General features: G+C 33.4%; 2 protein-coding genes across 3 annotated transcripts; both read left to right on the forward strand.

Annotated features, from left to right (window-relative positions):
- The first annotated feature begins 344 nt into the window (after positions 1 to 344).
- Positions 345 to 5,807, forward strand: LOC113317917 (la-related protein CG11505-like). The gene is made up of 6 exons (XM_026566030.1): positions 345 to 716; positions 826 to 950; positions 2,378 to 2,771; positions 4,367 to 4,823; positions 5,167 to 5,244; positions 5,380 to 5,807. The coding sequence occupies exons 3-6, from the start codon at positions 2,413 to 2,415 to the stop codon at positions 5,428 to 5,430; spliced, it is 945 nt and encodes a 314-aa protein (XP_026421815.1). The 5' UTR covers positions 345 to 716; positions 826 to 950; positions 2,378 to 2,412; the 3' UTR covers positions 5,431 to 5,807.
- A 5,209-nt stretch (positions 5,808 to 11,016) lies between these two features.
- Positions 11,017 to 13,015, forward strand: LOC113317916. Of its 2 annotated transcripts, XM_026566028.1 has the most exons (7): positions 11,017 to 11,185; positions 11,376 to 11,462; positions 11,553 to 11,789; positions 11,887 to 12,042; positions 12,132 to 12,185; positions 12,306 to 12,452; positions 12,536 to 13,015. In XM_026566028.1, the coding sequence occupies exons 1-7, from the start codon at positions 11,063 to 11,065 to the stop codon at positions 12,917 to 12,919; spliced, it is 1,188 nt and encodes a 395-aa protein (XP_026421813.1). In that variant the 5' UTR covers positions 11,017 to 11,062; the 3' UTR covers positions 12,920 to 13,015. The 2 variants fall into 2 exon arrangements, with proteins under 2 accessions (XP_026421813.1, XP_026421814.1); XM_026566029.1 differs by lacking the exon at positions 11,376 to 11,462.
- The last annotated feature ends 233 nt before the right edge of the window (positions 13,016 to 13,248 follow it).

Raw genomic sequence — 13,248 nt, forward strand, 5'->3', positions numbered from 1 at the left:
ATTTAGGGTTTGGTATGGAAGCGACTATACAGATGTTAAAATTGGTATGCAAACTCTTTCACAAGTACACATGGATAAGTTACTATAGAGTAAACGCCAGTTATAAATCACAAAATAAAAAAAGGGAAAAACACCTAATTAAAAATAATAAAACCTTAACGGAGTTAAAACGTCGTCAATTATGATGACGCTGTCAAACGGTGCATAGACTACGATGCAAACGAGAAGATCTCAACCATTGAATTGAATCAAAACTGGGAAAAGAAATTCTAGATGAGTATAAAACGGTTTTTAGATTATAACGGAGAGAGAGTTGAGTATAAAAACAGGGTTTTGAAAGGGAGAGAGAACATTTCGTTCGATCAGAAAACAAAGAAGAAGAAACAGCAGCAAGAACAGAAGAGCCTAGCCTTTCTATTAAGTTTTCTCCCTTCCTCCTTCTCTGAGAAAAATCTTGTTTCTCTGTGAAATTTCTGTTGTTTCTGTGTTTTGATTAGTGAAATTATAGATGAATCACAATGAGAGGTTGTAATTGAAAGAATAAGTTGTTGTTCATCTTATAATTGAGTTGAGAGATTCATTATCAGAGAAGATTTATGAATAAAAGTGTTGAAATCTGATCTTTGATTGGTAAGATTTGATTTGGTTTTTGGTGTTTTGATTTGTGGATTTTGAGAGTAGAGATTGAAGAAGAATCAGAGGTTTTGATTATTGAGGTTTGTTATTGTAACTTTTTTTGTGATTTTTATGTAGAATAGTTTAATTTTGGTTTCTGGTGTTGATGAATCTTGTGATGAAGAATTTTGATTTTTGTGGTTTTTGCAGATACATTATCAGCAGTTGTGAAAGAGGAATTGTTAGTATTTGTTTCTGAGGAAATAAGAGATCTTTATTGAGAAACAGATCGAATTATTGTTTTGAAAGAAGAATTGTGAAGATCAGAATCACAGGTGAGACTTCGGTTGAAGATAAAATCAGAGTTTTAAGTTCAATTTCTTCGTGTTTCAGATTCTTCATTGTTTTCTGATCTCGATTTGCAAAGAGATAACGAAAAACCTAATTTTCTTCAATTTCTGGATTTTTCGTCTTTTCAGTGTGAATCTGGGAGACTTTTTCTTAAAATCAATGGAGTTGGATTTCTAACATTTTTTTGTTTGATTTTGTGGTTCTGATGATTTTCAATTCGTTTACTTCTCTTTTTCTCAGTTTCAGAAACTGCTTCTTCTTCTGGTTTTTCGATTTTCTGGTAGCCATTACTGAGCTAATCTTTCTTACAATCTGAATGAATCTTTCTGTATTTAACTTTTGCCAGTTTTCTCCTCTCAATTCCTTCTCCAACTTCTAAAATTGAGACCTGTTATATCTTTTTTATAGTCTGAATCTTTTTCTCCCTTTTCCAACTTCTAAAATTGGTATCAAAATCGATCTAAATAACAAAAAGATCCAATTCTGAAGCACTAGGTAATGGCGATGCTGAGATAGCATCTCAGTTTCTCTCCTTAGATTTTCTTATCTCTGGTTTCAATGTAATCCCTATTTTTAGTTATTTTTTCTGGATTCAGTTCAATTTCCGGTAACCTCTAGTTTGTGATGTTACTCTGAATTTCCGATAAACTAGATAGAAGTTATCTGAAATTTGATCTTAAATCACTCTTTTCAGTTTAATCCGAATTGCTCAATATCTATCCCTGTTCGAAATCCGATTCACAATAGTCATTTCTCCATTTCCCCCTCAATCTCTGTAATCTCATTGTCAATCTTAAAATTTCCGGTGATTTTACTCATCTCCGTTTGATAATCAGGTGAGTATTGTTTTTAAACCGTCCCCATATTCTCAATCTGGGTTCCTAGCCCCTTTTTGAATTCAGATTCCCAGACTCCCTGTAGTCAATTCCTGTTTCTCTCAGTTTCCTTGTACTAGTCTTTAATTCCCCTGTAAATTCTCCATCTCTGTTTCATGCATCATAATCAAGCCAGAGTACTAACTAATTTTGAAAATCACCCCCATTTTCTCAATCTCCAACTCTTTCTTTGTCTAAGAATTTCAGTTTTCTCTCGGAAACATCATCAGAATAGCTCCATTTTTTTTTCTTCATGTTCTTCATCATTGGCTAAATTGTCAAAAAAAAAAAATCCCAATTTATTAATATTATTTTCATCCCTGAAACTCCATTTTTCACTGTTTACAGCCTCATTTATTTTAGGCGTTTCCTTGGCATGTATCTTCATCAATAAAACCAATCAATCGTTATCTCAATTAATCGGTTTTCCTGTTGATTCTTTTCAAACCATTTCTTTAATAATATTCTTCTTCAATTAACCACAGTTAAATAATTAACCATCTTTTAATCATTCAGCATGGTTTGGTTTTGTGCAGTGTAAGCGTGTGAATCTCCCTTTTATAAAGCAAAGATGGAAATTGGAGAAGTAGTTAAGAATACAAATCGAAACAACAACAGCAGTTTATACAACAACAACAGCAACCACAGATCTTCACCATTCAGACAACAACAACAACACTCGACTGAGGCACCAACGACATCATCCAGTCCTGTATTTGAATTACAATGGGGAAATCGTAAAAGACTTCGTTGCTCATCAAAACCACACAACAAAATTACTACCGCTGCACCGGATTCTACTGTGGAAAGAACTTCTTCGCTCAGAGCTGATAGGCGCCTTGTTAGAGCCGACAGAGATAGTAATTTCAGAAGACCTTTTTCTCCTCCTCGGCCTCATCCTCCTTCTACATCTTCTCATCGTATTCTCAGGTAACCTCTCCCCCAGATTTTGCTTTAATTTTAATTTTAGTTGAAAATTTCTATGAAATTAGGGAAAAAATCTTTAATTTTGGTTGCTACTATGCGCTAGGGGTGCGTAATGTTATATGCCACGTAAGCAAAATCCCACCATGGTTTATCTCTTTAATTACCAAAAAAAAAAAAAAAAATTATGTGGCTCCACGAGCTCATTTAAGCCAGAATAATCTTCTTTAATCAAACCGTGAGTACCACAGTAAAAAATTCAGTTTCTGGATTTGGAGTTGGGTTTGATATTGGTGGTGCATCTTCTCATAGACTTGTTGGATTTTGATTTTTTGAGTGAATATGGATTGATGGATGGATATGGTCCACCATTGCATATATCAATCCTCAACTTGGAAAACACGATAAGATATTCACGTTTATTCGCCACTTATTTTGAATTTTATTGTTTAAATTATTCATTGTCTTTTGTCACTTTATTTTGAAAAAAAAAAGTGTGGCAAAATAATGTGGTATCTCCTCATTTTGTTTTTAACGTGGTCTGTGGTCTAGGAATACTACACCCAAGGCAAAATGAGAAATATGCCTTCAGTTTAAATGTCAGCCGTTAGATTCTTTATGATTTCGCCTCTTCTAGATACAATTAGATAGGCCACCTTACAGCGTGTCGTTACTCGGTATCCCATCTTTTTAGTTAACGTGGATTTTCTCAGCCTTGAATTCATCTTAGGCTTAATTGTTGGGACCACCCTATGTTTGGTAGGCCTAGAAAAAAATTAAGAACTGCTTCTCTCTCCTTGGTACAAACTTTCAGTTGATGACGACTTTATATGAATAAAGTCAATGTATATTGTGTCAAGCACTTTTTCTGGTCAGATTCTAGTCAATTATTGGTCCATTTATTTCCAAAAAAAATTTGACTACAAAATCAAAATATTGAGGTAAAAATTGTTGATTAATCCACTGTCTGGTCCGGTTTATTGTTCTTGTTCTAGATGGTGCTTTTAGATAGCTACACGAGGCTTGGTGGATGTAGTGTACTAGCATAGCAGCCTCTTGACCAAATTATGAGTGTACGTGTACATCACTCCCCTGTCCCTCAGGATGAAGTTTTAGTTGAAATGGTGGGCCCACATGGAACCCTGATGTTTCCAACCACTTTCTCACCACGTTACCTTGAAAACAGGTCAAGATTATCTTTTGTTTCCTTTATAGTAGAAAAAAAGCATTTAATAATTTTTCAAAATTATAATATAGTAGAATTCTTAGACAAAGCATCACCTTAGGATCACACGTGTTAATAAAATCTCTACTTTGTGGAAGAGGTTGAAAGCACGATGAAAAAGAAAGAAAATTCATCAGAGAATTAATAAGAAAGATATCCACTCTCTGACCCCCCAAGAGACAAATTCCATAACTCTATTTTCTGAGGCATCATCACAAGAACCATCATCCTTCTCGGATCCGTATCTTCTGTAAAATTTACTCTGGGTGTCTTAGAAGGGTAATTTGGTCATTCTTACACATGTGTATGGTGATGGTTGTTGTTACTTAATATTAATATTATGTCTAAAGAAAAATGTATTTGTGTGTTTTGTCAGGAACTCTGAAACTTCAACTGCTGCTGCTGCCATGAAAGGAGGGCATCATCATCATCATCATCATCAGAACGGTGTTTCTGCTGCTGTTTCTCCTGAAAGAGGTGGTGAAGAAGTCAAGGTTCATCATCATCATCATCATCAAGATAAGAAAGGAAATCGTCATCATGATCATCACCACAGCAACAACAACAACCATCATCATTATACAAACGGTGTGTCTGGATCATCAGAAACAGCTGATGAGAATCATAACAAGAAAGTAAACGGTGGTGGTGGTGGTGGGTCGTCTTCAGGTGGAAGTGGTGATCAGATGATGAATATACCACCTGTATGGCCACCAAAATTTGTGATTGCATTAACAAATAAAGAGAAGGAAGAAGATTTCATGGCGATTAAAGGCTCTAAACTTCCTCAAAGACCTAAAAAACGTGCTAAGTTCGTTCAACGCACCCTCAATGTATGTATTAATCTCTTTTCCCCTTGATCTTCTCTGTTTGATTTTTTTCTTCCGGAAATAAATCTTAAACCAGAATTATAATTGCTCAAAAAGCAAAATAAAGCTGTTCCTATTTTTAAAAAAATAATTAAGAAAGAAAAAAAAAAGACCAAGTGGGTGTTTGACACGTAGAGAGTGGGTTGTTTAGTTGATCTGGTCCGTTATTTGCTCTGACTGACCAGATCCTGTCTGTGGTTTTCAATTATTTTAGAGGTTTGATTACTGGGCCCACTGATCATCATGTTTCTTTGTAAGTAGATCGGACGGCTGATAACGATTGTTGTTGTGGTTGTTGCTTGTGCAGCTTGTGAGTCCTGGTACCTGGTTATGTGATTTAACCTTGGAAAGATATGAAGTTAGAGAGAAGAAAACAACCAAGAAGGTAAATCTATCAAAATTATTTTTAATATATGGAATCAAATTTTTTAAATGGTTTTTCTGACTTTTATGTACTATTTTTTGTAATTTTATTAGATAAATTAATATAATTTCGTTTGTTGGGGTTTGGTTTATGCAGAGACCAAGAGGATTGAAAGCAATGGGAAACATGGAAAGTGACTCCGAATAGTGAACGAGGCTGCAATAAAATTTTCATTTTATATTTCCTATATAGTTGAAGAAAAAAAAAAGTATAAACTGAAATCTAAGCCTTTGGATTATGATTTTTGAAGTGTTTTTTTTTTTTTTTTTGCTTGTTATTCTCTTTTTACTGATCCATTTTAACTTGAGAAAAAGAGTAAAGAAAAAGAGAGAAAGGGTGGGTGTAATGTCTTCAAACAACAAACTAAATATGTTGTTTTTTTGACGAAAAGAGAGAGCATAGAGATAAGGAAGGAATATGTAATGCGGTTCCTTTGTTCGTAGTGATAGGTTTTATCATATCCTCTTTGTTCACATCATCCTTTTTCATTAATGTATCCCAAAAATTTTCCTGTTTCTTTTTTACATGCTTTGGTTATTTTTTTTTTGTTTTTCGTATTATTTGTGCATGTTTTTCGTATTATTTGTGCATGATTTATAAGGGCTGATACTGGTCCATATAGGACAAAAAAATCTTAGCGACGACTCTGATCATTAGATCGATGGACCGGTATCAGGTACCAGCCGATCATGTTAGTTGCGGGGGTTGTGTTCTTTTCTGGAGATCGTTTTGAGTGAAATGGTAGGAAATGAAAGTGTTTCAATTTTTGCTGTGGCTTTTGCATCTCAGACAGCAAATGTTTGCCCAATCGACCCTCAACGAGTGAAAAATCTCGTTTTAGTTTTATGTGTCGGAAATTGTGATGAGTTACTGTTGGTTTAGAAAGCAATTGCATGACCTTATATTGTTAGCCTTGTGCAATTAAATCATACGAAACCTGTTTCAAATTAACCTTCTATGATCGATCAAAAGTAAAATAAAATGAAACTTCCATGACAAACTAAGAACTAAGTAGGAGGTACATTGAAAGCAGGTTGCAGTTAAGCAAAAAGTCACTAGTGATCATTTTGTATCGCTTTCTATTTCTTCAATGACTATAAATTGTGATTTATGTTTGTACAATTTTCGCAAAATGAGTTTTTGGAAGGAAAAAAAAATGGGAGTCGGAGACAATTCGTAGATAAGATATATGAGGAAACTAAAAACAAAAACATAAAATAGGGTTCAGTTTCATTATGATGGACGTTGCAATGTCATGCTTAGGAATACTCACAGGCTTCGCAAATGTTGGATTTATAAGTAAGTCCAACAATGTGAATAAACGACCTAAGTAAGTTTGATTAGTAAAATATAATCATATTTTCTCTTGTGATTATGCGGGGATCACAAGAAAAGCAAGAGGATCCAATGCAAATTGTAGAACCAGAGAAGAGATGGAATTGAGAGGTGCTGAAACTGCTTTATGGGCAACACAATGGAGTGGACACAACATCATCTTTCAAAGTGATTCAGAACCTACTCTCCTACTTTTGATGGGGATATATGCCAGAGTAAGGGAAAGAAGATACAATATCTGTGAAGACTTTAATTCTACGATCACAAACTGTATAAACTTCAAAGTCCACGAGTTCATTTCGAAAAGTAGATTTCAAATTATAGAAGCATCTCATATATCTACCTACTGTAATAGATTAGCTATACAATCCAGGTTGGCGTGATCATCCCAATTTAAGCTACGCCAACAAGCAAGCTGCAGCAAATCCTACTTTCAATCAACAAGGAGGATACCAATTCATGCAAAGACCACAATAAGAAACTCAAGGTACAAGTGTGGATGACAAGTTTACTCTTAAACAATCTTCATTTTCAATTCTGGAAAGCAAACGTAACTGAGTCTATTTCTTACTGTAACAAATTAGCTACAAGCTACTTAAGGTCAGGTGAAAATCTTAGAGTCACTTTAATAATTTTAGATTTCGAACTTGTGTTGTAAATGTAAATTACTCTACTGCTCTATATGACGAGGAGTCAGAGATTCAAATCAATGAATGAGGGCCATCCTCCTTTTCGGAAAAAAGAGAGTAAGTTTGAGGCTTGTCCACACAAAATTCTTTATGGATCAATTTTTTTTCATATCCATAGGTATTTGTGTACGATTATATCGTTTTTATACTGCTTGATGAGGAAATTGTTTTTTCTTAATTTTCATATGTTAGAGCATAGCTCGGTTGAACCCACCAAGCGTTGGTATGTCAAGTTTGGTTGTCATATTTTTGTGAATCAAAACTCATCTAAGAGTCGATGATTATGTACTAGAGACAACTTCGTATAGGTTAGACTAGAAAGTCTAGGAATATGAGACATACAAGTATTACTCGAAGACGTGAAGAACGTGAAGAAGTAACGAGCTACAATGACGACATCATCCTTCCTTTTGAGATTAGTAATATTGACTTGAACTGTTGCATTCCTAACGTATCTTTCAAGTCGTGCTATATTGAAAACATAACTGCGAAGTTGTGAATGAATATTTTACTCTAGTAGTGAGACGTGATCATATGATCATAGTATTAAAGAATTAGACTACAAAGTATAGCGCTTATCTTTTTAACTTCGTAGATATGACATCGACATAATCGTATGAATGCTATTGTGATTATGTATATGGGTATGGGTGAAGATTTCGTTATAGGAAACAATGTTTTACATTCATTTAAAGGAAGTACAATTCATAAGCTTGTTTTATGAATCGAAAGGTCGGTAGGCTTATTGGTATCGTTATTCATTGCATATCTTTGGATTACCAATATGTGTAAGTTGGTAGAACAGATCATAACTTGTTATGTATCTTGGTATAACTAATCACAACGCCTGACTTATGATTTGGTATGACTAGTTTTGATTAATTAGTGTAACCGATCCTAAGTAATCACCTGAAATGATATGATCGATATTTGTAATTGGTGTGACCGATCCTAGTAATTGGTGTGACCGATCACAAAAGAGTTGTGTAATCGATCATTGTAATTGATGTAACCAGTACTAGTAATTGGTGTAATCGATCCTAAGTAATCACCTCTCACTAGCAACCTGCCTCTCTCTTCATTATTTGAATCCTTATATAGGAAAATATATCAGTAGAAGACAACCGATGATCATATGCAAAATATCTGTTAGCTGATCTTATTTCAGTTTATCTCATTCGCCAGGCTTTGGGAAGATGTCACTGTCTTCTTGCATTGCTACTTCGTGCTCATCTGGGTACAAACGTCGCCTTGTATTTATCGCGTCTCTTCTTAGTGCATCTTCTTTGTTGTCGCGTGATTACTCCTCACCTAATTTCTATCCTTTTCGCGGTAATGGTTGTCTTAGTTGAGGCGAGGTTGTGGATTAGCTTTGTGCGATATTTGGCCCCTACAAAGTCCATGACTGCTAAGATATCATATGACATGTCTATAGGTCACAAGACTATCATCAAGTGTTTGCACTCAACAGCTTTGCCTATGCCCATATAATGCAGCCTACTAAATTCATTTCGTAAACATAATGCTGCGGTACCATCTTAAAAACATATAGATACAAACAAAGCTATCTACAGACACAAGATCACCCATTAATTACCAGTATTCTGACTTAGGAGAACAGATAAATAAGTTCATAAGAAAAATCAAGAACCAAAATACACCAGTATCAGTAATTGCCAGTCTATTCGGGTTATAGATGAAAGACTAGAACACATTTATAGTTTAGTACTACGAGAGATACAAATATAATCCAAAAAACAAAGCATAATACAATTCACCTTGTAGAAGTAGTTTAATCCTAAAGGGTGATCTGGTGAACAACTTATTACTTATATACTTGAAAATCCTAACCAAATAAATTTACCTAATGTAAAACTCGACTTTTTTTTTATAAAATGAGAATCGATTATTTTGATTTTTAAAAACAAGTTTACCTGTTTATGGAAATAATTGATTTTTTAGATTATATTTAAAATAACTGATTATTATAATCGTTACCAAACACCCACATAATTGATTATTATAATTATAATGGATTACAGACTCATAATCCATTAATTTAATCGTTACCAAACATGTGTTTTCTACTATTGACAATTATACTATTACGCTACACCTCTGTGTTTTGTTTAATTTCTGCATGTGTCTTTGCATTTTGTTGTACATTATAAAGAACTGAAGGGCAAAGATAGACTTGTTGTTTCCCTTTCCTATTTTTTTTCTTCATCACCAAATCGACTAATACAGAATTCAGTTGTTTCGAGTCGAATTGTCAACCGAGTCCAATTCAAATCTTATGGTTTCAATTGAAATCTTGGTTTCAATTTTTCCACCCTGACGTCTCATTAACTATCTTCTAAAGTAGTTTGTTATCGAGATCCCCAATTGATCTATGTTGAGATCTTTCTATCGGTATATTAGAGTCTTTTATAAGTCTAATGTATTCAATCTTATGTATTCGGTGTTTCATATGTTCAACTTAAGTTTTCCAGTGATTATGTTACTTAGTCTGATATTCTTTTTTTTTCTCACTGATCAGGAAAAAATTGCTCTCCAATTCTATTAGCGGGTAAATCAGTCCAGGCAGTAAATTTTTCAATCAACCCTTGACCTCTTGAAGTCGTATGTACAAATTAGTTCATTTATAATTTTATGGACAAAATAGTATACCCTATCTTTCCTCTATTTACCCTCTGATTGAGATTTTGGTTTATCAACACTTTCTGAAATTAATCAGTTTAACATATAAAGCCTTATGTATTTATGTACTTAAAATAAGCGAAGAAGACGCCCGAACTTGGAACTGCCAACTTTGAGGTAAGCACTGTAATATCCATCTTTGATTTCCTATCTTCTTTCTGCTGTCAAATACAGACGTATATATTATGAAGGATAGAAGTCAATTTTGCACAATAAACGAAAATATGCTGAACTTTTGAGATTTAAGTGATCATTTAGTTTGAAACAACAAAAGAATATAATATGTACTTCGTTCGTACATGATCAAGTCGATACATACAATGTTGTACATGATTTAGTAATGTTGTTATAATTAGTTCATAGCCAAATCCAGACATATAAAAAACATTATCAACTCATTAAAAAGTCGATAATTAGTTCATGTACACAAAGAATCATTGGAACGTACGTATTTGAAAATTTTATCAGAATCAAATAGGGTTAGTTTATTTACAATGGGTGAGTATCCATGTAGTGCAGATTTACTTAAGGTTGGTGTATACATAAATGGGTTTTTATTTTTTCCCTTTTCTTATAGGTTGTTACATTTTAATCTTATCCATGTCTAAATAAGTTTGGTTTTGAGCATACTCTCTAAAGGGTGTGCACGTTACATTTTAATCTTATCCATTTTGATAAATTTTGGAGTTATGTAACGAGGGACGAGTATCTAAACATGCGTGGTAATAGGGTTATTCGTTAACTACATAACAAATGAAATATAAATGTCAAATTCACGCTCTTTAGTGGAGCCTTGAAAATCATAAATGCTAAAAATTGATTACCATATATCTTTTTGCATTTATGATAAAATCAATAAAGTATTTAAATATAATGAAGAAAATCATAATGATATAAATGAATAAGATATTTTTTTAAGAAAGAGATCATATGCAAAATGAACTCAAATATTATATAAATGAATAATACCAGAATGAAATCATACACATCCATATGATCGTATGATAAATCTTCTCCACCAACCATATCATATTTATATAATTTATCAGTTAATAATGTCAAAATTTATCGAGTTAACTTGTTGGTTTTTCATACTAGCGATATTTGTTAATGAAAGGTTAGTTGAAGGAAAGACGACTACGGAAGCGGTGAACAAAGCGATAATCAAAACCATTAAGGTGAAGTAGTAATATTTTTACATTAATGAATATATTTGATATCATGATTGTCGACGTATTTATTCATATGTATTTATCTCGTTGATTTCCATATTGTAGGTTGAAACTGCTGAGATTACGGATTGTTATGATATCATGGTTGTTGACATATTTATTTATATGTACTTATCTCGTTGATTTCATCTTGTAGGTTGAAAATGCTGAGATTATTGATTGTTATGATATTTATAGACAACCTAGTCTTAATCATCCTTTGCTTTGTAATCATACAATACAGGTTTAGTAGATATGTTTACATACTTTTTCTAATAATATATATACTTTTAGACACCTAAGAAATTACTTAATTATTTCTGTTATGAAACAGATGAAACCAAGTTCGTACCAAAGAAGGACAAAATCAAATAATTTGGGGACACTTCAGCTTATCCAAACTTGGCATAAGTATGGATCATGTCCCGAGGGAACTATCCCTATTCTAAGGAAAGGAAAAAATTACAATCACACACTCTTACGTAAACATCATTATCCAAGATTATCACCATATGAAACTCATGTTATGTCACGATCAAACGACACTACAAACGGCAATATGGTCCATGAGGTATATGTAAATCACATCTCATTGATATTACTAATTTGTTTATTTTACTCTATGTGTAAATAGATAATTGTAGTGATCCATATACATGTTTTTACAGTACAGTATAATTGGTGTGCACGGTAATTTTCTAGGAGCACAAGCAAAAATAAATCTTTGGAAACCATTTACTAAAACAGAAGAAATGAGTATTTCCCAAATTTGGGTTACAGCCGGTGATTACAAAGATTATAATACTATTGAAGTCGGATGGCAAGTAAGTTATTCGTCTAAATTTTTTTCCAAACGAACTTATGTTCTCTTTTAGGGCACCATAATAAAAAATTTAAGTTTGTTTTTAACTAGGTGTACCAAGGCCTATATGGTGACGACCAGACTAGATTTTTCATATACTGGACAGTAAGTATTACTATCCCTCTTGTTATACTGAGTGGTATGGTTATGAGGTCGTCTTGAAAGGTCGTCTATTATTTATTTGCTTAAGATGATCAAACTGTTTAGTTGTTTTTTTCTTGTTAGACGGATGGATACATGAGCACGGGTTGCTACAACCTCTTTTGTGACGGTTTTGTGCACACTTCGTCAAATATTTCACTTGGTTGCAATTTCACTGAGGTGTCCACTTTCAACGGTGACCAAAAAGATGCCACATTTAGTATTCAGAAGGTAAGAAGATGAAAATGATCAAATTATCATACCCATTATCATTTTTGATCCAAAAGTAAAGTAAACATTGAATAACCTGGTAGGACCAAAGTAGCGGAAACTGGTGGATACAATTACAAGGCATTCCAATCGGTTATTATCCAAGTTCTCTTTTCACGAAATTATCTAAGATATCAACATCGGTAAAATGGGGTGGAGAAATCATTAATGGGAAAACAAATGGACGACACACTTCGACTCAAATGGGTAATGGTCATTTCCCTTCGGAAGGTGGTTTGAAGACGTCGAGTTATTTTAACTGGGTAAAAGTATTTGATGAAAATAACATGATTAAGGATCCTGAAAACGTTGGGAAAAAAATTACGAATCCAAACTGCTACGATTTGAAAATAGACGATGAACATTATGGCACAAATGGCTATGGTTTTTACTATGGAGGTCCAGGTTATAATGATAAATGTAAATGATTACATATATATATATATGGCCAGAAAATAATTTATTTCATTTTTTATAGAAAATTTCGTATCTAGAATGGTCAAACGGTCTACCAACACCTTATCAGTAGGCTCACATATTCCTTATTTATAATTGAAGTTTTATTTATTAGTTCTACTATTTATAAGTTCTTGTGAAGTTAAGAAATACAGAAGAAGTAAATCTTATCCGAGATTGAAAATTGGCCCATCTTATTTTTCGGGGCTTCCATCTGGTTTTGGCTTCGGTAGCCGTTAGAGCATTCAAACAAAATGACATTCTTACATTTACGAGGGTCAAATGTTGAAACCTTTATCAT

The sequence above is a fragment of the Papaver somniferum genome, chromosome 10 (assembly GCF_003573695.1).
Source record: "Papaver somniferum cultivar HN1 chromosome 10, ASM357369v1, whole genome shotgun sequence".
Classification (NCBI taxonomy): Eukaryota; Viridiplantae; Streptophyta; class Magnoliopsida; order Ranunculales; family Papaveraceae; genus Papaver; species Papaver somniferum.